The sequence below is a fragment of the Diaporthe citri genome (genome assembly GCF_014595645.1).
Source record: "Diaporthe citri strain NFHF-8-4 chromosome Unknown scaffold_2, whole genome shotgun sequence".
NCBI classification, from domain to species: Eukaryota; Fungi; Ascomycota; class Sordariomycetes; order Diaporthales; family Diaporthaceae; genus Diaporthe; species Diaporthe citri.
The window spans coordinates 2,419,684-2,447,401 of record NW_025064847.1 but is presented as its reverse complement, the minus strand read 5'-3'; the positions used below and the strand labels follow the sequence as shown (position 1 = coordinate 2,447,401).

Here is a 27,718-nt window from a genome sequence, read left to right as displayed (position 1 = left end):
GAAAAGCCATAGAAACCAACCCAAATCGCTACGTACAGGACGCAGCAGCATCTTATAGCACGCTCCTCGGGTTGACACGCGCATACGTATCGGGTGATGTCATGGCGGTGCAGCTTGGGGCTGGTGCATGGCAAGCAGGCGGGCCTCGAGGTGCGATTGGAGAAAGGCCGGCGGTAGCGCCACACCTCTGACCCTGTAACTGTTCCGAGTGGCCGTCCGACATCAGACTTGTTACGCTTGGCCTGGCCCGTCACTTGACGTTGATGTGGCTGTTGACGGGATGAAGAAAATCAAGGAGTGAAAATGCAACTGAAGTCCAAGTCGTTAAGCACGCGTTGTTACGTGGCGTGGGATCTGGTGTGGCTTGTGAGGAACCTCGTGGTTCTTGTTACTCGATTAGATAGTCTACATGTTCCCTTGCTCCCCCTGTCGCCAACAACAGGCAGAGCAAAAGAGAGCCACCACACCCATCTGCCCGGCCCATCATTATGCACGCGGGCAGCTCTGCGTCTTCAGAAAGTCGATGCGGACCTCGTCCTCCCCTCCAGCTCCCAAGACGAGGTCGAAGCTCGTGCTCCAACCGCTCGTCGCGAGCTGCGTCCGGCCCTGGAACACGACGTAACTGCCCGCGGTCCCGCCCGTGGGCACGAGCTCGACCGTCTCCGCCTCAAGTCGGCGGTGGACGACGCCCTGGCGGCGCACGAGGCGCACGACGTCCATCGTCAGCGGGTCGGCGGCGCGGTCCTCGCGCACCGCCGCCGTGACGGTGAAGGTGCGCTCGTTGGCGACGCTCGTCCGGTTCACGCACGACGCCGACGCCCGGTATAGCAGCGCGTCGTCCAGGGGGTAATGCCCGCCGTCGCCGTTGCGGTGCACCGCCGTCGAGCCGGTCGAGGGCGTCGTCAGGTGGACCAGGAACCCGCCGATGCCGCTCGCGGCGGGGACGGCCGCCTCGAACTGGTACCAGGCGAACGTCTCCCCCCAGAGGCCGTACGTGGCGCCGCCCGCGTCGAGCGCCGCGGTGATATCGACGGCGCCCCCCGCCGTTGCGGTCCGTGTAGGTCAGGTGGACGGCCAGGTCGCCCGCGTCGCGCCCGGTGCCGTCTGTCGTCCGGACGCGCACCCAGCCGCTGAACGTGATGCTGCTCCCGTTCCCGGCGGGCGCCAGCTCGACGTACGGCTTGACGTCGACGGCCTCGATCGGGTCCGTCAGCCGCACCGCCGCGGGGACCGTGTCGATCATGCGCGTGAATACGTCGGCGCACGCCGTCCTGAAGCCGTCGTTGGTGCGGCCGAGCTCCCGGACCGTCGCGTTCCCGTCCGACGCGAAGATGCGCCCGTCCGAGTTGAGCGTCGCGTTCCGCCCGGCGACGAGCGGGTTCGTCGTGTTGCCGCGCAGGTACTCGGCCGCGATGCGGTTGTCGAAGCTGTCGAAGGTGCTGTCGAACTTGGTCACCGTGTCGGGCGGCGGGTCGAGCCCCGTGATGTGCGGGTTGTTCCTGCTGTGCACGCCGCCGAGCGTGTGGCCGCACGCCACGAGCGCGATCATGTCGGCCCCGCTGAACCCGGCGCCGGCGAACCTGGCCCGGGTCGTCTCGAGCGGCGTGTCGGGCTCCGGCACGCCCGCGGGGCCGGCCTCGAGGGCGTCGACGCGGCCCGCGCGGAACGGCATCCGCGCGCCGCCGCAGCCCGCGTTGGCGACAACGACGCTCATGGCCAGCAGGTCCGCCGCCGAGGCCCGGATCGAGTAGAGGTTGGCGAAGAAGTTGAAGGTGCTGTTGAAGGCCGAGCCGCCGTTCTCGGCGCGGTCGAGCTCGAACCAGATGGAGCCGTCCAGCCCGCCCGTGCCCGCGGCCACGTCCGTCGTCGCGACGTCGTGGAAGGCGGTGCGGATCCATTCTGCGGCGAACTGGCGGCCGGCATTGTTGCCGCCAAAAGAGCACGGGGTCACGCCTGTTTGGCTTGCGTCAGTCTGGGCGTCTGGCACCGGCGGCAACCCAATAGCTGAAGGGCGTTGCTAACCTTGGACGAACCCCCTGCTGCGGTATCCCGTCTGCAAGGAGAGTATGTCTTCGATCTCATCGTACTGCGACGGCCACACGTACGCCGCCTCCGTGACTTGAGCCAACGCGGGGATGCCGCCGATGATGGCGACGGCTCCTCTCTTCATCCCGCCCGGCAAGTTCCAAGGTTGGGAATCTTCCGAGTGAGGAAAGAAAGTCGGACGAGCGACAGGGTGGATGGAGCGAGAGAAAACCCGTCCCACCGAACCTCAATCTGCGCAGGCATGGACGGCTGTTGCCGTCTCTTTAATTCGCATCACCGCATTGGACCCCGTTTCCACCGTTCAGAGTTAAAACGAGACTATTGACTCCGTCGCGTGGGGAGCGAGTCTCTTCTGGCCGAGTGCGAGCTGAACAAATAACAAAAGAACTGAGATCCAGTATCGCCAAGCCGTAAAGACGGATCTGCTGCATCGGGTCCCTGGCCCAAAGCAGCAGCCCTGCCCGGTTTGTGGGTTGTGGCCGTGTCTCCCGGCCGGCCCGCTTGCTCTCTTTGCACTCCGTACCGCCGTCAGGTTCGCAGCCCAGACTTGTGGATGAAGGAAAAAGTTATCTGATGGAGCAGGGGTAGGTAATGTTAAAGTGTACCCGCTAGACTTGTGGGGAGAGACGGCTGCGCGAGTCGAGAGACCAAGGAATAAGCGACAAATTCGGCCTGGCCTTGTGGAAACGGTTGGTCAACACGGTGGTCTATGGGCATGATAGCAGTCCACGCCCTAATAGCCTTGTCCCAATATTACGGGCTCTGCGAGAGGCAGAACCTAGAGATATTCCCCTACCTTCAGGGCAAACTTGAGGGATATAGAACTATACAATGTGGCAATGATCAAAATGAACATCGTCCTTACTGACCCCAAGTATTTGACCAACAACCCTATGTAGAAATTGAATAAAGTCAAGCAGACCCATCAAGCCCATGTCCCATTGCTGTACCAGATCCCTGCCCCTGAATAATCTAGAGCAATCCCCTTCTTCACATATCCAAAACGGAAGTATTCAGGCAAGTCCGTGTCCGAATTTCTCTGCCACGTGAATCTATCCTCAGAAGGCGGCACCTCGGCAAAGAACGACCGATATCGTTCGACATCGTTGACGAGGATGCTGATACCGTCGAATGCAGACCCGACTGGTGGCTGGGCCCAAGCGAAAGAGATGTGTTCCATATCCACGGCGGATGCTGCGACGGACGGTATCAAGGAGTCAAAAGCACCGTCCGAGCGGAGGGAATCGGGGGTCTCCAGGATGGATGCGAATCCCCATCTGGCAATACCGTTGACGAAGAGGCCAAGTAGAATGCCCTGGTAAAGCAGTGAAGGCCGTGTCTGAATGCTCGTGCCGGGCAAGAGCAGTAGTGCAAGAACGTAATGATGGAGTCGAAACTCGACGCCGGGTATCATGAGGCACAAAAGAATCCCACTGATGAAGGCTGCGTAAATGCCGAGATAGCGCATGAGACGGCCCTCTAGCCAGAGCGAGTATGCCTGCTGAACGACAATACACGAGATTGCGACGATGATGAAAGCAAGAGCTAATTTCGCACCAGATCGTTGCTCCAAGTCGTGAGCTGTGAGGCGCGTGATGGGGATCCACTCGAAGGTCAGGTTGGACAGCGCTCCAAACCAGAAGCCGCCGAGCCAGAGAGCAGTCTTCTCGAGGGGTGCCTGGATGTTTGTCAAAGTCCTTGCCACGATGAATCTATAAATCACCATGGCACAGAAAATAGCCGGGAGAAGTCTGGCAACAGTCTTGGAAAGGTGGTCCGGGAGGGTCGAAGTGTTATAGGTGGAGGCGCCGGGCGGATCCGATACCAGACCGACGTGCATAAAGATTGCAACAAATATGAGGAAAAAGTGACGCTCAGATGTAGTAAAGATGCAGAGCAATGAAGTAAACAGTATTGATACGAAGAAGAGGAATCCACGAAACTCGCCTGGGCCACACTGAATGCCCGGATCCTTGGACACGGTGAAAGCCACGGGGAAGTAGGAGTCGAAGGCAATAGACTCGATGCCCTGGCCCTGTGAGCTTGGGAAGGCCTCGCGCCTTCCTATTCTGTCGAGTCGGCCACAACCACCGCCTGCATCGCTGATGATGCCAGCGTGAATGGCGGATGCGCAAATGAAGGAGTCGCCGCGGTAAGCAGGGCCCCCAATAACCAAGGGCTGGAATATAACCTCGGAAGCCCCGATGAGGCGTGAGTTGAGCACTTTGACGTCTCTACATCCCACTGGACATCTGAAAGCAAGGGTCTTGTTGGAGAAAGGGCGACAGTCTATACCGTTCAGCCCACACTCATTCTTCCACTTCCATAGAGTGTCGATACAGTCGAGGTTCACGACTTCTTGGCCAGCTTCATCCGTTGTAGGGAGACTGCTCCAAACCAGGGGAATGGTGAATAGAAGTAGCCATATCGCAATGACAGCGAACTGCATCCGCCTCCTGGCCCGGGCGGTAGGGCATATGCGGTTCAGGAACCTGGCCGGAGACGACTGAAGATCGGGGAAGATTGGCAGAATGGCCTGTTTTCGCAGTGTTCGGGGACCTGAGAGCCAGCTCCCCTTGCTCAGGTCACGATTTGATGCGTCGTCCCCCCTGCGCCTTGACGGCTGCACGTCCCCGTCGAGCTCATGGCGCGGCAGCAGGCGAGCGCCTTCCTCAGCGCAGCCATCGCCGCCGCGGCTTTCCCTGAGCTCGATGTCGTCGTGACTTGCGGATCCGTTGTTCCAATCCGTAGATACAGCCATGGGCAGCGACGATGGCCTCAGGGCCGCTGTGATTCTATCGGCAGTTGTCCTGTTCCTTGAGGTCGAGGATTCTGCGAATTTTAATGGTTGGTAGTGGATGAATGCTACCCTGGGGTTGGTTGGCGTATGAATCTGCATGTTGCATCAGGTCCGCTTATCCAGCCCAGGGGCCCAACTGACTGCCCACAGCCGCCAGCCTTGACTGCATCGGACAGCGTTGGGAACCACACACCAACCATTTTTGTCCAACTGCAAAGTCTAAGAGTGGGGTTTAAGACCTGTGTAGAGACCCAAGTATTACTCCAGCTTATTTCACTCAAAACGTCGAAAAGTCTCTATGGTTATAGGCGGGAATTTCTCGACCAAAAGCTGGAATCCCTCATGAGCAAACCGTTCCGCATCATGTCCAGCTCTCAAGACAAATCCTGACAAACTTCAGATCATTGAACAGACGCTCGATGAGCCGATCAGTCCGTTATCTCATCTCCGAAGCACAAAACCGGGTGTCAAGATCGAACTCAAAATCGGAAGTGGTGAGGTGGAGTATGAATGGCTTCCTATCTCCACGCGTAGCTACGAGGGGCGCGGCCTTCGCCCACGCCTCGGCGGTCTCCTGCTTGCGGTCCATCAGGTTCAACCTGAAGATCAGAGTGAGCAGGATGTGTAGGGTCGAGAGCCCACCTTCTTCCTCGCGTGCACCACTGGCTAGCCCCGGCAGGCTTTGGTGAGAGTCGGCAAGCTGGAGCGCCTCTCTTAGCAAGGCGAAGCTGGCGTCCGCGTTACCGGCCCTCCACTCTAGCTCCGCCATCCAGAAGACTTGGCCCGCATCACCTGCTGCGTCCGAGTCCCTAAGAGCTGACGCTTCGCCGAGGAGTTGTGTGGCTTCTCCTGCCCTCCTCTGGCGTAGTAGAAGCTCCGTAAGGGCTAGCCTGATTTCCTGCGCGACCGGCGCCGGCGAGGCGTGGGATGCTGGCTCTGCAAGACCGCGCCGCAAGGCTTCCTCGTCCCAGTCTCGGGCGTCGCTGGTAATATATTTTGCTAGGTCTGTCGAGCCGATATTGAGACTATTTTTGCTGCCGTAGAGTTTCTGGCCCAAGGTCCTGAACGACTCGAGGTAGTGATCAAAGAGGCCCGGCTCGGGCCGGGACTCGAGCACCTCAATATGTGACGACCAAACGCAGTTCAGAGGATGAGAGGGCCCATGAGTCTCGAGGTACATCGCAGTCAGGCACCTCGTAAGCAGGCGGCAAACTTTGAAACATATGTCAGACTGTGGGTACTTCTCGAACGAGGAGAAGCGCGCCACTAGTCTGTGATAGATTGCCGCGTCGTCTAAGGCGACCAGTCCTGTCAAGTGCTCGAATGCCTTTCTAATGTCTGCAAATGCCCTGTGGGGCTCGTGATCGCGGGAGAGATTTTCTAGGCCGCCAATAAACAATGGAAAAAATTTGTCGTCTTCCCCAAGCTCTGCTCTGCTGGCCAGCCATGCGCTGCTCCGATTCATTGTGAAGTGGAGGTAGACCTCGGCATTGTAGAGCGTCTTTTCGAAATTCTCGAGACCATCAGGGGCCTTGAGACGGGCTGGGCTGGGAACCACCTGTTTCTGCCGCGCAGTGGATGCACCTTCAGGTACACAAGGGCGGCCTTGCTGTTGTTTGCATGTCTGGTTCCGGATGTCATTTTTCAGATGACGAGCAATACGGCGTTCATAATCATGCTGCCTCGTGTCCGGCCAGAAGTCGCACGCCGTCCCCTGGGCAGATGCTATCTCTCGGGCTTTGAGAACGCTGAGATTCTTTCGGATGCCCCATTTTTGGAACCGGCCCTTATATTGTTTCTTCCTGGTCGTCTTTTACTTTAGCATATCAACAAAGGTAGTCAGATGTGAACATGGGCAGGCAAGCATCTTACGTTGCTTTTAGGCCGTCCTCACGCCTCATGATCTCCTGTACTTGCTTAAGCGGGAGATTCTGCTCCCAATATAGCCCAATAATCTTCTGGCGGCACCACGCCCATTTGTGCTCTTCAGCGTCCTTCTGCACAATGACTAGCTGTGGAATTGAAGTGTCGTTCCCACTGGAGAGTTCCATAGGGGCCGAAGGCGGGCTGTCACGTAATCCGGCGGCCATCAAGGATTTGTGGAGTCAAGACAGTGTCCCGCGTATGCGGCCGAGACGGGTGAACTGGTTTCCTTGCCTATTTGTGGAGCTTCTGCTAGGCGTACGTTTGTCTTTCGTAGCGACAATGGGAGACGTTAGTATAATGCAGCAGCTTGGAGTGGGTCCCGCTGTTAAACGTCTTGGTGTTGGTCGTCATCTGGGCTTCAATATGGAAGCGTGGAATCGCGAAGGATTCGGGCCGAGCTTGGTCTTGAGGACTCCTCTCTACTGCATCAAGACGGCCTCGACTGTTGTTGGTCCTGCGAGACGTAGTCAGCATCGGAAGGGCCGATGTAAGGTCCTTGGAAGTACCATTCGCACCAATAGCGGGTGTCAGCTCGCCCAATTTCAATTTAACATGCCCGACGTCCCGTAAGAAGTAGAGGAGCAACAATCTGACCTCATCACCGCCAGTCGAATGGATGGTATCCTAGAGCCCACTGGCCTGGCTTATGTACGGTGAAGTGGCTTGATTCGTTCAGACACCAGCCACTGATGGGTGGGTCTGGGGTACGCCCCTATGGGAGGTTCCTTGCACCAGACTTCTGGAGACATTGGGTAGATCATCCGACGACCTGCACGCCGCTCTTCAACATCGTTTCGACACACCTGTATATCCAAAGGAGTTACCTGCTGCCGCTGGGTCTTAACAATGAGTCTGTAACGACCATAAATGACCAGCTTTGATACTATGCACGATCGATAACTTATCAGCCCAGCAAATATGCCTTTGCACATGTGCAAAGGATGCAATGGCTTGTAGTTGGACCAGGCTCGACGGCGTTTAGCAACGGAAAGCGACGGTTTACTAACTCACTCCCACCACTCAGTGGACATCAAGTAGAGGCCTGTCTTTTTCATCCGTGCTCCATCAGGCGACAGGCAGACTGCAATGCAGTCACAGGGCTGAGCTCTAGCAGACTGACACGCAGCTGTGCGAGGAGACTGTGCGTTAAGTTGTCCATTAGGGAGGACTAAGGACGCAGCACATTGCCTCTGCCGCTGCAGTAGTGGTCTAATATTGCCCCTCGTAAAATGCAGCCAGATGGGTTGATTGCGCCGATTATGACTGTTAGGAGCAGGCCCCCGGGCAACGGTGTAACTGCTCATGCAGGCTGCATCGAGCAAAGCTGAGTTTGTGGTCCGATCACCATTGACCGGCCGTATGCGCAAGGGATGTCGCCAAGGATATTGAATTAAACATTGGATCCTCCTTTTGGCCCCAGCTGACACTGTTGGCTGGTTCCTAGCTAGCGGTTCGCGATGGCCTGCCAGCCTGCCTAACAGCCATGTGAGTAAGATTTCGCAATGCCCGGGCCGAGACTGCAAATGGTCTTGGGTCAGCCGCACGCCTAGAAAGGTCCGTGATAGTGCTATTCGAACGTCAGCAGGAGCTTTGATCTGGTGCAAGATGGTGCAATCGACACCAGTGGCCACGATGGCGATCATCTTCGATCGAGACAGTGCCATCGCGGGCAAAGAACGCGAACGCGATAGAGGCGACGGCTCGACGGCTCGGGCGGCTGTCGGTCTGTAGGCGACCGGACCGGAGGCGAAGGTGTGGGCGACAGGACCGGAATTGCGTGACCGGGGGTTCGTCCCACCGCAAAACGGTCGACTGTCATCGGATTGCAATTTTCAGCATCGTGGAGACAGCAGTCCTCGCGACGCGCAAGTGAAGCTATCACGCCATCGACCTTGTCGCCGCCGGACATGACACAGCACACAGAAGCAGCTGAGGAGAGCAAGAAACACATGTCAGCAACTTGGGTTGCCTCTGGACCAACCAGGCTCTGCGCCCCCACGGCCCTTGATGTGCTACAGATATCACCGTGCCAGGCGCGTTATCTTGTATCCTCTTCCCACGTGCTGTGATCGGACTGTAGGAGATCCGGAGTTCGAAGGTGCAGTTCCGAGAGCTGGAGTCGAGTGTGGGTCCTGAGACTGGGGCAACAATCGACAGGTGATCTGATCTGGCTTTCCACAATCCTGTAGCAAGTCTGCCATGGTAGACTACTCCTGCATTGCTAATGATAATAATGCCTGCAATATTACACGCAGAAGAGAATTGTCTGTTATGTAATTAAGGCCCAGATCTGCTCTATTGAGTATCACATTATGTACGCTGTAGTCAGAGACTGATGAAAATTGTCTCCAAATACCAGACATCTGTTTGCCCAGGCCAGGCCATCCCACCGCCCGGCATCAGGGGACCGAGTACGGCAGGCGGGCGGGCGAGTGGAGCTGCAGATCTGTGTTCTTCATGTCTTTTGTTGAAGCGGGGTCTCAGCTGGTCGAGCTATCGTTGGCACATCGACTTCACATGCCGCTTCCGATAGCTTCTTCGTTGAACTGGAGGTCAGGTAGATATCACGCATCACGGATATGCTGCCCGCATGTTCACTGATATCTCAACACAGATAAGATCGTCAAGGGTGACAGCCCCTTCAGGGGCGGATATGCAGGCGGAACCGAAGGGGCGGCTCGCGGCAGTTAGTACGAGAGCCCTGGGGGTGGATCCTGTCAGGCGGCGGGTATCGGGGCGGCTGATCGGGCGGCTCAACGGCTACAGCAAGGCGTGATTTTGGAGACGAATTTGCAAGTGGAGCGGTCACGTCAGCCGTGCAAGTCGCGGAGACATTTTGACTCATTGGCAGGCAGAGTTTGACTCTGGCCAAAGACCATTGCTCGAGGACACGGCGTGCTCGGGACGAGGCTGAGGCAAAAGCTGACGAGAGTCGCAAGGCGATGGGGGAGGGGACCAGTGTTTCCCCGGGGAATATCGAGACGATGCCGTAAGATCTCGGGGTTGTTCTGTACCTAGGTAGGGCTGGATGCAGTCGTGAGGAGCACTGCTGGGTGCTAAGTACAAGCGACTTGTGGGGAGGCAGGGAGGGCAAAATAAGGTAAACAGGGGGGCCGATGATGTGCTCCGCGCCAGGCTTGTCCCGACGGGCTCGACGGCCGATCCTAGATTGACAGCACTGCATTGGTGCTGCTGTAAAACAAATGAGGACCTGTTTGGCCTGAAGGGGCAGGTTGGGAGCGGCGATGGTGCAATCCGGGCTGGCGAGCAGCAAATGCCCAAGCCCCCATGGATGGCATGGCGTGGCATGGCCTGGCTCGCTCATTGTCCAGTCCGTGCTGGGACGAGTCATCGCCAGAGGGGCCCAGGCGATTGAGTGATTGAGTGATTGATCGGTTGACTCAGAGCTGTAGAACGTAGAAGCATCTGGGGATGAGGATGGTGATGAGAGCAGAACAGCCAGACAGACTGCCAGACGAGTCAACAACACAGAGGAAGTTGCGATGGCGGCGTGTACTGTATACACACCGCACCAACGACCGACCTACCTACCACTTGGGAAGGAGGGTGGGCAGGTGGCAGGGCGGCAGGGCGGCAGGGGGCCAGATTGGGGGGGAGTAGACGGTACCGGGCCATTCGTATTGCTCGGCCTCCTGCCCGTCTGTACCTAGTACCTGCTTGGATCTAATCTACTTACCCAACCTGTACGCCCGCCGCGGCGTGGTACATGGACTACTGCACTCACGCCCTTGCGAATTCGCCATTTTGCCGCTCCATCGCACCTCCCAAGTGTCTTGTCCTTCCCCAGATTCCACCACAGGCAAGGCAACTTGCACAGCAGCAGCACACACGCCCAGACAGCCAACAAACATTGAATCCTCCTCCTTTGTCTCTGGTCTCCACCGCCCGCCCACGGCGATCCCTCGTTACCACCAGCGACAGACAGATATCTCACTGCCGACCCGACCACCGACGCAGTCATCCACTCTTCTGCTGGACTCTCCTCGCCGTCTTCCACCGCAATTCGCGAACATACATAGTCCAAACCCGTCTGGTCTCCACCGCAACTCACAACCCCCTGCCTCGACTCTTCCCCAGGCGTTGGACCACCCGCGACGTTGAACAAGTCTCGTCTACATCGCACGACGACAGACAAGGACAAGGACAAGCACGGGACAGGGACAAGGCGCTGCGTCACATTACAGTACATCGATCGCGGCACGACACCGAAGAGCCGGCAACCACCTCCAATAGCACATAGCACCTACAATACAGTCTGGCCGCCTCCTGATTGCGGAATGCGGCCTCTGCCATTGCGTGCCCGAAGCTCAGACACAGCACAGTCCATCCATCGTCCTGCGCCGCCCTCACCCTGACTGCCTAGCCAAACCATAATAATACGCCTGCCACCTTCCTCCTCCCCGGGCCAGAGACGACCAGCGCGCCCGCAACATCGGCAGTGAAGGTCATCCCGAGACAGGATTCGAGTTTCATTTCCCTTCTGACCAGCCCAGTCTACTCGTACGACGCCCAGCGGCAACCATCCACCCCCCCCTCCCAGCACGCCATCTCCAGCTGTACCGATCTCACACCGTCTGCTACGTACCTGCTGTCCAGTCCCTGCTGCAGGCCTCTCCAATGGAAGCATAATTCGACAACTGGCGCAATCTTCTCTCAAGAGCATTGGACAGGAACGTCCCGCAGCCCCTATCCTGCACGACCGTTCCCCAACCTGGGCTTCTCGCACAAATACCATGGAACCTCCATCCACTTCTCTGACGAGCATTCCACGTCGTGCCTCGCAGAACAATGACGCCTCCTTGCGCCCTGATGGCGCCAGCAATCCAACCCACAGCCGTCCTGACACTCGCCCACGTTTCCCCACGAGTCCACCGCACACCGAGGACGGTGAGGTAGAGTCCGCCTCAGAGGCCAACGTTGCAAAATTCAACAAGCTCCTCAACTGCGACAGGAGGCGCCCAGAGGAGGAGCAGGAGGACAAGTCCCGCCTCGTCAACATGTCGTCCAGTCTGGTTGGCCAGACAGTCACCCCCTTCCTCCGGGAACATGTCCCGAGCTTGTACGCTCCTGTGTCCAAGATCGAGTCAGCCTACCCAAACGAGCCATCGAGGCAGAAGGAGTACAATAGCAAGTACTGCTACCGACATCGACCCGACTCGAAATGCCGGAAGGCTGCCGACGAGAACAAGATGGCCATGATCCAGAGTGTAAGTCGTCCCGCCCGCCCACTGACATGCAGGGAGGGAGAAGCACAAGCCTTACTGACGCTGGTACAGGAGCTCGAGAAGCTACCTCAGGCGGACCAACAAGCCATCACACATGTCTGGAGTCTCTTTTCTGCTGCGCCGTCGAAACACAGAGAGTTGATGATCCAGGGCATCCTGTCTTCGTCCTGCTTCCCTCAACTAAGTCTTGTCTCGAGAGAGGTCCAGGCTCAACTCAAGATCGATTTCATCTCCGCGCTGCCCAATGAGATCTCTATCAAGATCCTATCCTCCCTTGACACGGTATCGCTCTGCAAGGCGGCCCAAGTATCTCGCCACTGGCGAGTGCTGGCGGATGACGATGCCGTCTGGCACCGGATGTGCGAGCAACACATCGACAGGAAATGCACAAAGTGTGGATGGGGTTTGCCTCTACTCGAGCGCAATAGGCTGCGCAATTGGACTCGGCAACGGCGGCTTGCAGCAAGCCAGAAGACAGAGCCGACTGAACGCGTCATGCCTCTGTCGCCACCAACACTGCCCCTCCCAAACACGCCGAAGACGCCCGCGTCACCAAAAAGGAATGCTAGCCCCTCCGAAGAAAACGGGCCCTCAAAGCGCCAATGCGTGTCTAGGGTCGGCTCCAGCGCAGACGCCGTTGAGCACAGACGCCCCTGGAAGGATGTCTACCGGGATCGCTGGCAGATTGGTGTCAATTGGAAACTGATGCGGTACTCTCAGAAGACCTTCAAGGGCCATACGAATGGAGTCACATGCCTGCAAATCTGGGATGACACTACGCTACCGGCTCTTACGACAACACAATCAAGATCTGGAACTTGGAAAGTGGCGAGGAAGTGCGAACATTGAAAGGACATACCAGAGGAATCCGTTCTCTGCAGATGGATGATACCAAACTATTTAGTGCCAGTCTTGACGGAACTCTGAAGGTCTGGAACTGGCGTACAGGCCAGTGTATGCGGACACTTGGCAACTCGGATGGCCTCATCTCCGTGCATTTCCAGGATGAGTTGGTCGCCACTGGCAGCATTGACCACACGATCCGGGTGTACAACTTTTCGAACGGAGAGACCTTTTGCCTGAAGCATCACGAAGACTGGGTCAACAATGTCAAAGTCGACACCAACAGCCGCACCTTGTTGTCCGGGTCGGATGACTGCACTGTCGTCCTCTGGGACCTCGATACTCGCAAGATCATTCGCGAGTTCATTGGCCACGTCGGGCATGTACAACAAGTTCTGGGATTGCCAGCAGATTTTGAACCAGACGAGGATCCTGCCACTGCTGGCCAAGACCCCACCGAGACGATGTCTGTCTCCAGTGGGCACAGCTCGTCGCCGGCGTCTGTGCACCCAGACTCTGGCCGCAGTGATCCCGAGCTGGACCTGCGCGCTTCTTACGGACCAGGATTCGTCGATCAGCCCGATCGTCCTCTGCCTGCTAGGTACATACTATCGGGTGGACTCGACGCCTCTCTGAAGTTGTGGGACAGTTCGACTGGCCGCGTGATCCGTAACCAGTGGGGCCATCTTGAGGGCATCTGGTCTGTGGAGTGTGACAGTCTCCGCATGGTGACCGGGGCGAACGACAGCTTGGTCAAGACATGGGACCCGCGATCCGGCCGGTGCACTGGTACATTCGCCGGGCATACCGGCCCTGTGACATCGGTCGCCGTGTCAGATGCTCTGATGGCGTCGGGGAGTGAAGATGGAGAAGTGAAGTTGTATAATTTCAAGCTCAGTGACGGGTGCCGACGATCCACCAGCCCTGCTGAGCCGTCATCGCAATGACATTGAGGAATATGGGAATAATTTGCTTGAGAATTTCGGGGCGCGCTTATACCACTCTGATTTGGTCGGGAGCTAGCAGGGTAGGACACATGCAGCATAAGACAACGGCGTAAGGGGTTTGCCTACGATATTAATGCCCGACCATCAATTGGCGGTTCAGAAAAAGGTGGTTCGGAAAACAGGCCGGCACGCAAAAAATAGTTTGGGCCCAAGCATTTCCATGGCGTTCGAACATACCGGGATTTTACCATAAAGGCATTCGGGGAACTCTGAGGCACGGCTTGCCTAGGTTGATAGCTTGTTGCAATTCAATAATCTAAACATGAGTCCGCGCTCCCAGACTCTTCAGTGATACCTTGGATGACAAAGAACGGGGAGAAGTCATTCAAGTGCGGCGCCATTCTCGAAGTATTGAATAATACAGAAAGCTCAGAAGTCAAAGTAAGTCTCGACTGTCCGGGAATGCTCCCAAGCCTCCGTCCGGGCCAAGATTAAGAAAGCTTAGGACACCAGATTGAGAGGACCCGAGACGTGACATGTAGTATAGTATGTTAAAGTAAGCTTATTGTTGCCCCTCAACGCCTGTGAAAAAGGGAGGCAGATGCTCGTCTCCGTGGCACTGATGTTTCGTCTGCCTATGCTGCACAAAGGAAATGTTCCCCACCCGCGTACGCATATGCTTGGAAAAAGAAAAAATGACGCTGCCTTGATCAAAAGCCAAAAGACCGCTCGCAATATGCAAAGCTCCCGATGCCTCCAGCAATGCTAAGCAACAGCCTCACTGAGAATAAGCGCGTCCCGCCCAGCCAGATACAGAACCGCCCCATGTCCTCTGAGGTCCAGCTAGATATCACTCTCAAACTCAATCTACCGCCTCTCCCTCTTCGCCCTCCCCGCCCCCCTCCCCGTCCTCGGCTACACCGCCCAGGCGCGTACCACGCGCGGCCTTGCGCCCACCGCCGCGCAGCAGCCCGACGTTGGTGGCCAGGGTCTCGAACCAGAGGTGCAGGATGACGAACGTCAGGGGCAGGATGAGGGTGGCGATGATCCACCACCAGTAGGTCAGGGCGAAGAGCAGGCCGTCCGGGCTGAAGAAGACGGTGCTGAGGAAGGACATGGCCAGCGTCGAGACCGAGGCGCTGTTGCGCTGGATGTGCACCGCCACCTCGATGGTGAAGTTGCTCAGGCGCCGGTTCAGCTGCGGGAGGGAGCCCCGCCGCCGGAGGGGGATGGTCTTGCTCATGCGGTAGGTCTGTGAGTGGATGTATTGTTAGTATAGTGTACAAGGTGGCTGTGCTTCCTCTGCATCTTGCATATGTGCTGTAGGTGATTATCTTACCGAGTTCTTGACGCGATTGTTCGTGCGCTCCAAATACATATTCACACACCTGGCCCAGAAGTCGCAGGTCGAGAGTTGCAGCTGCAGGATCTCGGTGGCGGGTGGCCCGAAGACGTCGCTTGACTTCTGGCGCGTGTGCTTGTGGTAGTTGTCGTGTTGATGTAGCATTGATGCCCTCTCCTGTTTCCGAGACGACCTCGACTCAGCCACGGAACGCAGGTGGTGGATATGAGCCTGCATGTCGTGTATATCCCTCAGGATCGTACGCCACTGTGTGGAAAGCTCTTCCAGCTTTATGGACAGTTCTGTGCTGTTGGAGTCATCATCATTCTGGTGCCAGCTGTCAGTAACGGCAGGGTTATGCTTTGCTACGACGAGCGGTATGGGTCGGAATGAGGCCAAAGCCTGAAACACAGCTGTGGGACTAAAGACTCACAAGGGCCAGGAGCTGAGCCCGGTGTCTTTTGATTGCGTCTCGATAGAACGCTATGACTTCGTCGATTATAAGTGTATCCAGGAAAAGCGGATTCTTGGCCAAGGCCGTCAGACTGTGGATGGTGTCCGATATGCGCTTCTGTAACAGTTTGGGGAAGTTTATGCAGAAGTATGTGGTGGCATCCTGATCTGCTAGGGCCTGCGTGGTGGACCGTATATACCGTGCCTCCCAGATCCAGCTTTGTCTGAAGTCAGCTGCAATAGGTCAGCCGGCTGAGCTTGAGGAGCGCGTGGAGACAGATGACCGACCTCCATGGTCCACGTCTACCGCCTCGGCCTCTTCGTCTATCCTCTCCAGTTCGGTGCGCGCTTTTCTTGAGCAGGCCATCATTGCTGACTGGCGAGGCGAGCTCGACGGTGAGACCCATTCATCATCATCGCTGTCATCAGAGCCGTCTCCAGATTCCAGAGCAAACCCAGCTTTCTCGCATAACAGCTCCGCAAATCCAACCTCAGCTAGTCTCTGGGAGAACGGAGACTTTTCGTCGCCACCATCGCCTGAATAGGGAAGGAAGCTGGCGCCGGATTAGAATGGAATGTCCGAACAACGTGATAGTCAGGTGAGAAAGGTGACGGCTCACAATAGCCTCAGGGACGTAGGTCTTCTCAACACAGGCCCATCCCAGAATGGATCATCGTCTTCCTCGTTGCGCCGGTCCAGGTAGTGCCTCAGTTCCTGTGGGCTCCGGCATCGATATGAATCTAGTCCTCCCCGGTCAGAACGTCGCGCCGAGAACAAGTGCACAGGGGTGTCATGAGTATTCACCAACGGGTCTCCGGCCCCCAACTTCGAGGACGGTCACTTCAGGATCGTGTTCGGGCCAGCCGAGGTCGTTAGGGTCTTGATTCATAGAGCATTGCCGTTGGAATAGCGAGTCGATCAAGTCACCCATTCTCCTTCATGTGGTGGCGGCCCGTGTGTGTGTTGGTTGGTGGACATCTAGCTTCGTTCAACAAAACGCGTGCCAATGGACCGACTGACTGGACGGCAGTTGAGTGGAAGTGAGATGGACGTTTTGGCCCATGGGGCGCTGGAGTCGGTGAGGGAAGTGGAGACGTAATGAGCCTCTCGGGCCAAACACGAAGCTTTCCGGAGTGGGCTCGTGCCTGGGGGTCTGAGACCCCTGCAGGCCAATGACGATCATCGATGGTACCGTCGAGTCGAGCAATCTGCGAGTGCCGAAGACTTAAAGGACCGTGTGTGCAAGTCCACTGCCCAAGTCTTCATAAAGTTGTGGTGAAGAGGCTTCTACTGATGGGCACGGGGCAAGTGTAGAGACTTTCCCGGGCCGCAAGCAGCTTGCCACGGAGCACGCCACACCCACGAGCTCGACGGCTCCGGAGTCTTGGCATGTGCAAGCATCGATTGCATAACGAGCGTGAGACTCCATCAAAATGCAACCCATGTGCACATATAATATCAAATTTCGATGTCCCACTCGTGGATACGCTTCTCTCTCACGTGGCTGAGACGTCAGGGCGGACTTCTATGGTTGCGAAAGCCACCAGGGAAATACAATAATGGAATGGAGGCAACCACACACTAATGTATGCACGGAAATTGCATAGCTCGCTCGAAACCAAGTTGGATCATATGAATGGCATCGAAAGTGGTGTTCCATGATATGACTATCCAGCTGAAACAGCCGACTTGTAATATTGCCGCTGTTGGAGGTCTATAGGCCTAGGATACTCTTGACCAAATCTCTTGGCTCATCCCAAAAGTCGACAACCACAATGCCCATTCTTGTTCCTTCCAAGCTTTGAATTAATGGGAAGATTTGTTGATTGACTCCACCCAGAGGCGTAGATGAGTTACCAACACCCAAAGCCATAATCTGCGGTGTCACCGCGACTGGAACCGCCGTCACATGCTCCGCCGAAGCGAAAGTGATGAACAGACTTCGATCATAGTCGGGAGTGTCCGAAGTGGCCATCTCCAGGTGCGACACCGTTGCATTGACTTTGGCTGCAATGTTGTCCGCTGCCGTGGAATTGTCGCCTAAGTCGTCCGGCTCATAATAGTCCTCGATGTAAGCGGTCAAGTTCAGCACCGTGTTATACGTCAGGGATATGGCCCTGCTGTTGTCTGCCCACGAGCTCGGCGACAGGTGCAGGCCAGGCAGCGCGGCTTCGTACTCATCTGGGAGCTCGTCCAGATCAAAACGTCTGAAGAGCACGACCTTGCCGCGTGCTGCGCCGAGTGTGGGCAGGACACCGTGTGTTTGATCGATGTACTGGACAGTGGTGGTCGAGTTGAGAATGTCAAAGATCATGTGCTGGACGGTAGCATCGAACGTCGCGTTGACGATCGTGGAGCCTTCGTACTGGAACGAAAGGATCACCGTCTCCGAAGGGTGCAGGTCCAGCCAGTAGTAGAAGGCAGTGATGACATCGCCCACCGTCGCCCGTTCGGACATGAGGGCTTGGGAGTGCCAGAACACAAGCTTGGTGCCCGTTGGATCCAAGGCAAAGCGCAGGTCGAAGAACCGCACAGCGCTCAGCGACTCCATGATGCTGGCATTCTGGCATCGGAAGACTTCTGGCGGGTAGGTCGGCTCCCCGTCGCCTGCTGTGATATTGGCCAGGGCATCCTGAGTCGCCTGCGTGTAGTTCCAGGTTGCGGAGTCGTGTGTGCCTGGAATGTTGAGCAGTGCCAGTGGTGTTTCGTCCAAATACTCTGACATCCACGTCGCGAGCGTGCCGTTGTCCTGGATGAACGGGCCAAAGATCTCGGTCGCGTTGGGTGGGAACTCAATGCTGCTGGCCAAACCAACGCTGGCTCCGCAGCTGGCAGCAACGACGAGAGTGGCTCTCATGGTGCAGACTGAGGTGGGCGCTTCTCACCGGCATCAACCGGTAGTCGAGCTGAAGGAACTATCTAATACGGGTTTGACGTTGGCATCTGAGGGGAGATATAGATTCGTCATCTGCCAGGGCCCCTTACCGGGCGAGGATTCTCCATGACCAATGAGCGCAGCCTCTAGGAACACGCATGCACCCCTCAGGTGAGATCAGATCCGTCAGCAGCTGGGTACTGGGCCACCATGTACCAGGGGGGGGGGTGGAACATTCAGGGACCTCATAGTGGCTTCGACAAGCTCCTTGACATCCTGCTCCAGATGGAACTTTTGTCGAGGCTTTGGTCTGAAAGAAGTTCACAACCGTGGTTAAGATAGAGTCGCATAAAACGAGCGCCTCGGCTGGAAATCGGCCCAATGAGCCCCGAGCCCCGATAGACAGTCCCACTTCCCCACCACCGAAGGTGTCGTGTAGTAGTCCAATGTTACAAGACGTCACGGAGGGTGAATCTCAGCCTCAACGGACAGACTTCAACTTTGCCCTCTGAAACTCGTCTTTAACATTAATCCCCTCTGACATCTAGCGCCCTTACCAGCCTTTCTCAACCCTTATTAAAAGCCACTGGCAAAGATGTCTATGACGGTCGAGGAAGTGGCGGCTGCACCCCGCGACCCCAAGCCAGTCCCCAATATCCCATCCAATGTCTTCGAGCAGTTCAGCCTGAAAGGCCGCGTAGTGGCTGTCAATGGCGCCTCAGACGGTATCGGATACGCAGCAACAGAGGCCATGGCAGAGGCAGGCGCCCACGTCGCCCTGTGGTACAATAGCAACGACGCTGCGATATCCAAGGGAGAAGCCCTGGCCAAGACGTTTGGCATCAAAGCCAAGGCCTACAAGGTGGACGTGTCAGACCCAGAAGCAGTGCGGAAAACCGTAGGCGCGGTCGTGGACGACTTTGGGAAGCTGGACGTGTTCGTGGCGAACGCGGGGATGGCCATCTCGAAGCCCCTCACCGAGCAGACGGTCGACGAGTACAAGAAGCAGTACTCGGTCAACGTCGACGGGGTGGTCTACTGCGCCAAGTACGCCGGCGAGGTCTTCAAGAGGCAGGGCTCCGGCAACCTCATCATCACGTCGAGCATCTCGGCACGCATTGTCAACGTGCCGGTTGACCAGCCCGTGTACAATTCTACGAAGGCTGCCGTGACGCAGCTCGGGAAGAGCCTGGCCAGGGAGTGGCGCGAGTTCGCGAGGGTCAACATTGTCTCGCCGGGCTTCTTCGACACCAGGATGGGCGCCTCGCCGCAGGTTTTCAATGAGGGTATTCGTATGACGCCCCTGGGCCGTCAGGGCGACGTCAAGGAGATCAAGGCTCTGTACCTGTATCTCGCGAGTGATGCATCGACTTACATGACAGGAAGCGACATTGTCATTGACGGAGGATACACTTTACCCTAGTCTGAGCCGACTCGTGGGACTGGAGGAGGTACCCAAAGAATAAGATTCTGTCTCTCGATCCTGCTCTAGCACGAGCCCTTCGACGTCACGCACATACAAGGCTCTAACTTTCGTGTCCGTGACAAGTACCAAGCCCTCATTGTGGCGGGTCCGACACTCACCCAAAAGTCAGTCTCATACTGGAGCGTTCGACAGCCTCCCTTGCCCGGCCGTTCAGCTCATTGCAAAGCCGATGCATCCTCTCCGCCTCCTCAGACCGCGAGCATTGCCTCTTCTCACCAGCCAGAATCTCAAGAAGGTGAAGAAAAGGTTCCACAACATGGAGGTCTGACGCCGCCTGTGGGGACTCAGGGTACCGGATCACGTTGTGCAGCAGAACCTCAACGGCAGCGAAGAATGGGTGAAGCAGAATCCTGTGTATCGCTGCTTTAGCTGTCTAGTCAAAATAAAAGGGCACACCTTCGCTTACCATACACATGCGTAGTCACCCGGTGGAGTGACTTGTATAAGACGGATCGCCTTGCGTGACTCAACGACGCAGAGACTTTCTGTAAACATGAACGATCCAGCGAGTGCAGTGTCCAGTGTGTGGGCCGATGTGGAGTCAGGCGGCGGTAAATGACGGTCGACCATGACAAGGCAATTGACATATGTGAAGCGCAGAATGAGCATGTGAATGAACTCGACCGGAAGAGGGGTCTGTGGCGGTACTTCTGCCTCGTCCTCGAAGTCAACCGGCACACTGCCTCTCCAGTACGACAGCACGGAGCTCAGTTCGTGAGCCACAGACGCCTTCTGCGCTTCAGATTGCCTCGCTGCCTGGACGGAGTACAGCCTTTTATAGACTTGCCCCTGAATCACAGCAAGTCCGATCCGGGCGTTGAAGAAGTTAATCTTCCGGAACCCGCCCCCGAGGCTGATGAGCGGTAAGTCGGTTGGGCTTTCTGAGGGCAACTCGGCGTCCATGTCGTCGTCGTCCTGGGCAAAAGGCTGGCCCAGACGGAGACTGATATCCTTATCGAGGAAATAAGCAGCCCAGAAGACACGTTTGCGCTGTTCGACTTGTCTCTCAGGAAGGCCCTTGTCTTGCGCTCTTCTGTGTAAACCCATGGCTTGTGCCAGTCGCACTGCAGCGGCCGTGAGCACCGAGGACACCTGTGGGTTGGGCGATCCTTGGAGGACGATGGCCATGCCTACTAGGGCCTGGATGGCGGGCAAACTCTGACGGAGTATACTGAGCTCGGAAACGACCGCAAGGGCGTTGTGGATGTAACCGCATGACTGAGTGTTCTCATAAGCTGTCTGGAGAGTGCGCATCGCGCGGAATCGATGGGCCAGTGAGAGGACGACATTGATACAGGCCCACCAGGCCGGGTTACTCGGGCTTGATTCTGTGTACTGGTGATGGAACTGGTGGAGAAACTCCTGCTCGTCAAACAGAGGGAAGAAGCGGTTGAAGCTCCTGAAAGCATCTTCGACTAGTTCGAGGGCAACTTGTTTGGTTGGAAGCTCGTGAAGAGAGGGAAGTGAGAATGGCCCTAGCGCCAGACTTCCTTTCCAAGAGGGCCAGGGCTGCCCTGGGATGTTCAATGGTTCATGAGTCAACGCATGACTGTATGATGCCTTGTTGTGATTTGTAATTTGGGCCAGATCCAAGTCTTTTTCGACAAAGCTATTGCCGACGAAAGTGCTTTGTTGCCGTAGCTGACTATCGATGGCTTCTATTGGGATTGGAAGATGAGGACGATCGTCTGACCTCTCGTTGGACTCCAAATCCAATATCATGCCGAACGGCGAGTGATCATACTGTGACGGACCAGCTTTTGGAAGACTTTTCTGTTTGAGAGTCTGCTGCAAGAGACCCTCCAACTTCTTAAGTCTTTCTTCAAGGCTGTTGATGTGTTTATAGCTGAAATCATGTCAGACGAGGAAGGTTGTAAACGATGCTGAGCAGACGCACCCAGCCGGCCTTCGACTGTTTCTCCTCGTCGAGATAGGAGTAAAGTGACAGTGGGTGCGAGACTTGGTACACTGCGCGCACCCCCTTGCTGTTGGCTCGCATCTGATTTTCTTCTTACGACACATGTCGCAAGCCTAAATAGGTAAGAATGAATGCGTCCAAGACCGATTTACCCACGCAACTGACCTTTACAATCACCTGTCGATCGACCGATGCGATGGTTGCTCGGCCTGTGTCGTCTTCCATCTTGATACAACGGGTGAGACAAACGATGTCGCTTGATTGGATGGAACAGACGCAGACAATAAAAGGCTATCCTATGTAAGTTGCGATATTCTGAGCCAGGCTCGAGGATGTGGCCCCTACTGGTCGATATGTTGCAAAGAATCGACAGGTTGTAACCATCCAAGGTAGAGCTGCTTTCACTGGGGGACTGCGAGAATATCGTATTATAAATCAAGGTTAGTGCCTGTGCACTAGCACAGAATTAGACTACCAGTATGCAGCGAAGGAGCGCTGAGCGGTGACATGCGGTCTGGCCCGCCTCAGCCGCTTGATAGTTACTTCAGCAAAGGACCAACATTCGACTGCCAACCTCTGCTGATGTGCACATTCTTTCCCCGTACTTGGACGAGAGAAGCTTGTGCTTGGAGAACAACACATTGCAAGAGTCTTAATATCACTTGTAGTCATATTTCTTTTTGTCGCGGTATGTCTTACCCACGCGTGTGTTCTTCAACAGGGATTCACAATGGGTCACTTTGACGACTGCACACCAGACCAGCGCTTCACCAAGACGGGCCATGATAGTCTTCATAACCAAATCGGCACTAAGAAAATCATTATCGACTGGGATCAACGACGTTTCACAGCCGTCGCGACGCGACAGCGTGGAAGGAGGATGATGAGGAGTTTTTTCTCGATGCCCTCGCCGAGTACGTCGACGATATCCCCTCGGATATCATGCAGATCGAGGTTGGCGAGGAAGGTGAATTGCTAAAGTCCACGGCTGATCCAGACAAGCACCCAACCATTATACCTTTTTATCCCTCCCCGTCAGACTACCCAGCCCAAGTGCGACAGGTCAGGCGCGAGCAGCTCGTGGAGCTCCATCGCATGGGCGTCCAGGTTGACCTGTGCGAGTACGTCGCCGCGGCTGGCACGGCGCCTAAACAAGTCGCCTTCAAGTACCATATCAACGAGGGCAACATGGGAGTCGTATGGGATGAGGCAAACTGTCTTCTTCACATATCCAAGCACCCTAACATCATCCCATTCGACAGCCTCGTCGTCGATCAAGTCGAAGGCCAAGACAAAGTAGTCGGCTTCACGACGCCCTTCGTAGCAGGCGGAACTATCGAAAGGAATGTCTCGAGGCCCTTCAAGTTTAACCACCTTAGGCAACTCACCTCGACCATTGACCACCTCAACCTCACGCTGGGCATCGCCCACGGCGACACCACGCCATACAATCTCCTCATAGATCCGATCACGGACGACCTGATCATCTTCGACTTCAACCTCGCCAGCAGGCTGGGTTGGGAGTCCAAGGACCACAGGAGGCAAAGCTACGAGCCGGCCCGCGACGACGTCAAGTTCGCCGCCTTCACCCTCTACGAGATCATCACCCGTGACACGCACCTGCGCGACGAGAATTACCCCCACGAGCTGGACGCCGCCATGGTCCTCGACACGTCCTCGGGCGGCGCCGCGCCGGCCTGGGACAAGCATGAGGATGTCGTGCTCGACGCCCCCGTTGTCGAGTACAGGCGACACCTTGACGAGTGGATGGCGACTCGCCAGGCCGCCGTGGCTAACCGGGGAAAGGAGGAGCAGGTGCTGACGCGGTGGGACCAGGCCCATGGCGCGTTCGACTGGCCGCCGCTCACCCGAGATACCAGAGGTGCCGTTCTGCGGGGCGATGCTGAAGCGGGCGACGCAGCCGAGGCGGTGGATGGACCGACGCGGCGCCAAGTTCCCGACATGGCAGCGGCCGCCGAGCTGTGCGCTGCCTCTCCCTGAAGGAAAGAAGCTGCTTGCCACGGGGGAGGTGGTGGAAGGGTCGCGGTGACACGTGGTTGTAATGGAGCATCTTGCACGCAGACTCAGGAGCTCGACTTCAACTACTCTGGTATTTAAAATTTGGACAGAGCTTGCTATGACTTTATCTGGCGAGACTATGAAAGCCTACAGCTTCTTGTATCCAACCCCCTTGACAAAGGTCTGCTGCCACGGTCCCTGTGAGGTTCCCTCAGCAAGCTCGGTGTAGAAGTTGGCGTGGGCTGGTCCATCGACGGCGCTGTACACGGCCGAGCCATCGGCGTTTCTTTCATCGGCATAGTAGAATCTGCATTGTGGTTAACGAAACGTATCAGATTATCCGACTGCGCTGGACGTACTTGTAACCCTTGTCTTTGTACGCTTCTGCCGCACACTGGATGATATGGGCCGTGGCGGACTTGCCAGCGCCGCTGCCCATCAGCGCCACGATGGGCGCGACATTGGTGCAGTTGCCCGTGAAGATGAAGGTCCGCGATGCAGACTCGGGCATCTGCTCGAAGGCGAGCACGGCTTGCTGGGCCGCGACGAAAGCACTGGTTGTGTTCACAGAGAAGTCCCGAACAAAATCCTTCAGAGGGAGACCCAGGGGATTCTTCGCATCTTGGCGAGTTGCGGCAGCAGCTTTTTGAACCGGGTCAGTTACACTTTGTCGAATTTCGGATAGATGGAAACCATACCGTTATAAACTACCACCGATGGAGTTCCGAGCTGCGATTTCACCTTTGAGAAGATCTCAGCTATGGAAGCGGGATCAGTGAAATCGCCCCGGATGTGAACCTTGGAGGAGCTGCTGTCTTCTTCTTTCAGGCTCCTGGATACTAAGGCGATTCTGTAGCCTTTGGCTGCGAATGCCCGGCCAACATTCTGCCCGACGTTGGCACCGGCTCCGAAGATGAGCGCAATGGGAGAAGTAGAAGGCATTCTGAAGGCTTGTTGGATTGAGCTTAGTCAAAAGGACAAGGTATTTGATAAACGAAATGGCACAGTGAATCCTGTGGTTCTTGCTGGTCTCAATCGTTATAGACTGAAGGCATTCTCCTCAGCGAGTCGAGCAGGACCTCCATATATAGGTAATTTTCGGTCATTGAAAGTAGAGTAATGCCTCTGCTATATTAATCATGGTACGATATCCTCTTGTGATAATGGACGCCCTTCACTAACATTGGAAGCTGACAAAACTAGTGTCTCATGCAGATCAGTGCCGGCGCGGACCCTTCGAGTGCTCCGGAGGTTAGTGCCGGACCTTGAATGCGTCCTAGGTAAGCAACACCTAGCGATATGATTGGTGAGCTCACCCAGTTCGCTTGGTAATGACCGACATGTGAGGAATTTAGACAGAAGTCATCAACAACGTCTCAGCAACATATATTGCTTGCTGATCGCCGCGGCAGTATACAACCTCCAATGCAGTCCGTTGTCTGCTTGCAGTGCATTTTACGCTACATTGGCCGACGTATTTCTAAGAAATTTCAACATGTCAGCCAAACTTTGCTTCCTTCGTCACGAAATTCTCATGGTTGTTATATGTAGTGGTCCTAGAGTCCTGCATCTTCATATACTCAGCATATCACTGGCGAACTGTTGCATGTGGAGCAGAAATTCAACCTCTTCACCTTTGTGCTGAAAACGTGATTTGACTGTATTGTAGCAGGATGTGTTGTATCAGGTGCTCATGTAGTTACGGAGCATCTGCAGACATAAGATCCTTGCAATCCTCATCTGCAGGCTGAGCCGGGCTGACACTAACCAGAGCGGACAAGTGATTCAGTGGTTTCTTATAAATTCCACTGCTGGCCTCCAGCTGTAGCAGCTGATACCTATGCTCTTCCTTATCCAGCCCTCCATCCTCTTCTCATTCTCTCGAATTGGTTTCACATCGCAAACTCTTGCCAATCTTCGCCTAAATCTTGGCCTCCCTCCGGCCAAATCTCATTCACAATGACCATAATCCGAGTGTCTATGTTCAAGATCCCGAAGGAAGAGGACATCGATTTCCTATTGAGCCGATACAAGACGCTTAGAAGCGAAGCCCGCAAGGTAGGCACTCCAGGAGCAAGAAAAGCCCCGCTCAACTGAAGCAAAATTCCTGATTTTCTTGTCACCTCTTGGTGTTGCGCCCGGTTTCCGTTCTGAGGTCCGCGAATCTAATCTGAGCCCCCGTTAGGACAGCGCCCCGTACATCCTGTCCATCGAGGCCGGGCGTGCCTTGCCGGACCAGCGTTCTCAGGGGTACACGTTGGTGGCCAAGACAATGTTTCGTACGCTTCAGGACATGCATTTTTAAGACTCGGGCTGTGAGGCACACGCGCGCTTCAAGGAGCTTGCGGGGCCGCGGCGTACTGGCGATGTTTTGACAGTCTATTTTGAGGATGCTGTTGGGAACGCTTAGCAGCTCTCCTCATTGAATTCTGGATCTTTGGATTTGCTGCATTTTATGCTGTTCGCGTGCAAAACTTGGGCTGTGAGATTGAATTGATATGAGGTTCCGTCCCTGCTTTGAGTCTGTGCCACCGCTGAGGAACTAACTGGCCTATATAGATATGGTGAAGCCAGATACCTCACCCCAAGCCATCTACGGCTATACCTCCCTGATGGCTCTGGGTATCGGTTTCTTCAACCAAGCCGGCTATAGTGTCCTCCAGGCCAAGGTGAAGCCAGAGGAGATCCCGTGGGCGCTCGGGTTCATGACGGGTTGTAAGTGCTATCGACACTGTAACCTTAGACTGACCCAAAATTCTCACTCCTAGTTCAATAATCGTAATACACCCACTAGTTGCATGTCCTATCAGCCCAACTTGGTGGAATTGTCTTAGCACTGGGCATGGCAGGAGCAATCTTCGTCAACGAAGCAACCGCCGGACTTGTGAACCTCCTTCCGGACATGGATAGGGACGTTGTGGTCAACGCCATTGCTGGAACCAGCAGCGATCTGTTCGAGGCGTTGTCGGAAAAGCAGCAGACAGATGCCCTCGCAATCATCGTTCGGGCAATTGACAACACGTGAGTCGCCAAGACGGCACTGTTTGGACTAGCGACTGTGATCTAGAACCTCAACTGACAGAACACAGCTACATTCTCCTAATCGCGGCTGGTGCCTTGGGAGTTCTCCTTTCCGTGTTCCTGAAGCGGGAGAGACTTTTCATGACGGTCGCAGCAGGAGGTGCCTGAAGAGACGGTACGGTACGCCTGATATGTCCCTGCAATCGCTGCGCCGCAATACTTCGCGATACAATCAGCCGATTTACATACATGTCTGAGATCTTCGGAGTGTGATTGGGTTTTAGGATCAGTGCTGTGGCGTTCAGTTTTGAGGACTCGAACGGTATCCCGTATAAATTAGATGGGCAATTAAAAAGGCATAGAGCATAGGAGGTTATAAGTGGGACAAATAGTGGTACAACATGTAACACTGGCGTTTAGGAAAAATATTAAGTGAATATGTCCTGTGGATGATTGAAACATTTCTTGATAGTACAAGGGCCAGCAGAAATAATGGGTGACAAATTGCTGTCTGAGAAATTACTTCTATTCCTCTCCTACCAGGGGGGAGGGGGGTTTCTGACTGGGTCACGCAATGCACTCATGTTTTGACATTTAATTAAAATTTTGTAATTTTAGCGAAATGCTAGTAAAAGGATATTAAAATATTATTAAAAGTAAATTATATTAAGGCTTTAAATTATATTAATATTAACTTTATATTAATATTAACTTTATATTAATATTAACTTTATATTAATATTAACTTTATATTAATATTAACTTTATATTAATATTAACTTTATATTAATATTA

At 55.4% G+C, this 27,718-nt stretch overlaps 9 protein-coding genes across 9 annotated transcripts; 5 read left to right on the top strand and 4 right to left on the bottom strand.

The window, feature by feature from the left end:
* Window positions 1-486: 486 nt before the first annotated feature.
* On the bottom strand, window positions 487-7,246 carry INS49_006309 (uncharacterized protein; the record flags this gene model as incomplete). The annotated part of the gene is made up of 7 exons (XM_043167081.1): window positions 487-957; window positions 1,124-1,953; window positions 2,023-2,164; window positions 3,119-4,841; window positions 5,308-6,410; window positions 6,760-6,858; window positions 7,061-7,246. 7 exons carry the CDS (start codon window positions 7,244-7,246, stop codon window positions 487-489), a joined length of 4,554 nt encoding a protein of 1,517 aa, XP_043028225.1.
* A 4,280-nt stretch (window positions 7,247-11,526) lies between these two features.
* Window positions 11,527-13,808, top strand: INS49_006308 (uncharacterized protein; the record flags this gene model as incomplete). Its single annotated transcript, XM_043167080.1, has 3 exons — window positions 11,527-12,000; window positions 12,070-12,633; window positions 12,900-13,808. The coding sequence occupies 3 exons, from the start codon at window positions 11,527-11,529 to the stop codon at window positions 13,806-13,808; spliced, it is 1,947 nt and encodes a 648-aa protein (XP_043028224.1).
* Window positions 13,809-14,670: 862 nt separating this feature from the next.
* INS49_006307 (uncharacterized protein) lies at window positions 14,671-18,461 on the bottom strand (the record flags this gene model as incomplete). The annotated part of the gene is made up of 6 exons (XM_043167079.1): window positions 14,671-15,060; window positions 15,148-15,477; window positions 15,584-15,837; window positions 15,892-16,157; window positions 16,224-16,344; window positions 17,462-18,461. 6 exons carry the CDS (start codon window positions 18,459-18,461, stop codon window positions 14,671-14,673), a joined length of 2,361 nt encoding a protein of 786 aa, XP_043028223.1.
* Window positions 18,462-19,074: 613 nt separating this feature from the next.
* INS49_006306 (uncharacterized protein) lies at window positions 19,075-19,902 on the top strand (the record flags this gene model as incomplete). The annotated part of the gene is made up of 1 exon (XM_043167078.1): window positions 19,075-19,902. The coding sequence occupies one exon, from the start codon at window positions 19,075-19,077 to the stop codon at window positions 19,900-19,902; it is 828 nt and encodes a 275-aa protein (XP_043028222.1).
* A 157-nt stretch (window positions 19,903-20,059) lies between these two features.
* Window positions 20,060-21,219, bottom strand: INS49_006305 (uncharacterized protein; the record flags this gene model as incomplete). Its single annotated transcript, XM_043167077.1, has 2 exons — window positions 20,060-20,315; window positions 20,372-21,219. The coding sequence occupies 2 exons, from the start codon at window positions 21,217-21,219 to the stop codon at window positions 20,060-20,062; spliced, it is 1,104 nt and encodes a 367-aa protein (XP_043028221.1).
* Window positions 21,220-22,133: 914 nt separating this feature from the next.
* Window positions 22,134-23,884, top strand: INS49_006304 (uncharacterized protein; the record flags this gene model as incomplete). The annotated part of the gene is made up of 2 exons (XM_043167076.1): window positions 22,134-22,183; window positions 22,735-23,884. The coding sequence occupies 2 exons, from the start codon at window positions 22,134-22,136 to the stop codon at window positions 23,882-23,884; spliced, it is 1,200 nt and encodes a 399-aa protein (XP_043028220.1).
* A 165-nt stretch (window positions 23,885-24,049) lies between these two features.
* INS49_006303 (uncharacterized protein) lies at window positions 24,050-24,844 on the bottom strand (the record flags this gene model as incomplete). Its single annotated transcript, XM_043167075.1, has 3 exons — window positions 24,050-24,209; window positions 24,262-24,544; window positions 24,601-24,844. The coding sequence occupies 3 exons, from the start codon at window positions 24,842-24,844 to the stop codon at window positions 24,050-24,052; spliced, it is 687 nt and encodes a 228-aa protein (XP_043028219.1).
* A 1,017-nt stretch (window positions 24,845-25,861) lies between these two features.
* INS49_006302 (uncharacterized protein) lies at window positions 25,862-26,678 on the top strand (the record flags this gene model as incomplete). The annotated part of the gene is made up of 4 exons (XM_043167074.1): window positions 25,862-25,960; window positions 26,088-26,181; window positions 26,462-26,617; window positions 26,671-26,678. The coding sequence occupies 4 exons, from the start codon at window positions 25,862-25,864 to the stop codon at window positions 26,676-26,678; spliced, it is 357 nt and encodes a 118-aa protein (XP_043028218.1).
* A 66-nt stretch (window positions 26,679-26,744) lies between these two features.
* INS49_006301 (uncharacterized protein) lies at window positions 26,745-27,091 on the top strand (the record flags this gene model as incomplete). The annotated part of the gene is made up of 2 exons (XM_043167073.1): window positions 26,745-26,923; window positions 26,992-27,091. The coding sequence occupies 2 exons, from the start codon at window positions 26,745-26,747 to the stop codon at window positions 27,089-27,091; spliced, it is 279 nt and encodes a 92-aa protein (XP_043028217.1).
* Window positions 27,092-27,718: the final 627 nt, after the last annotated feature.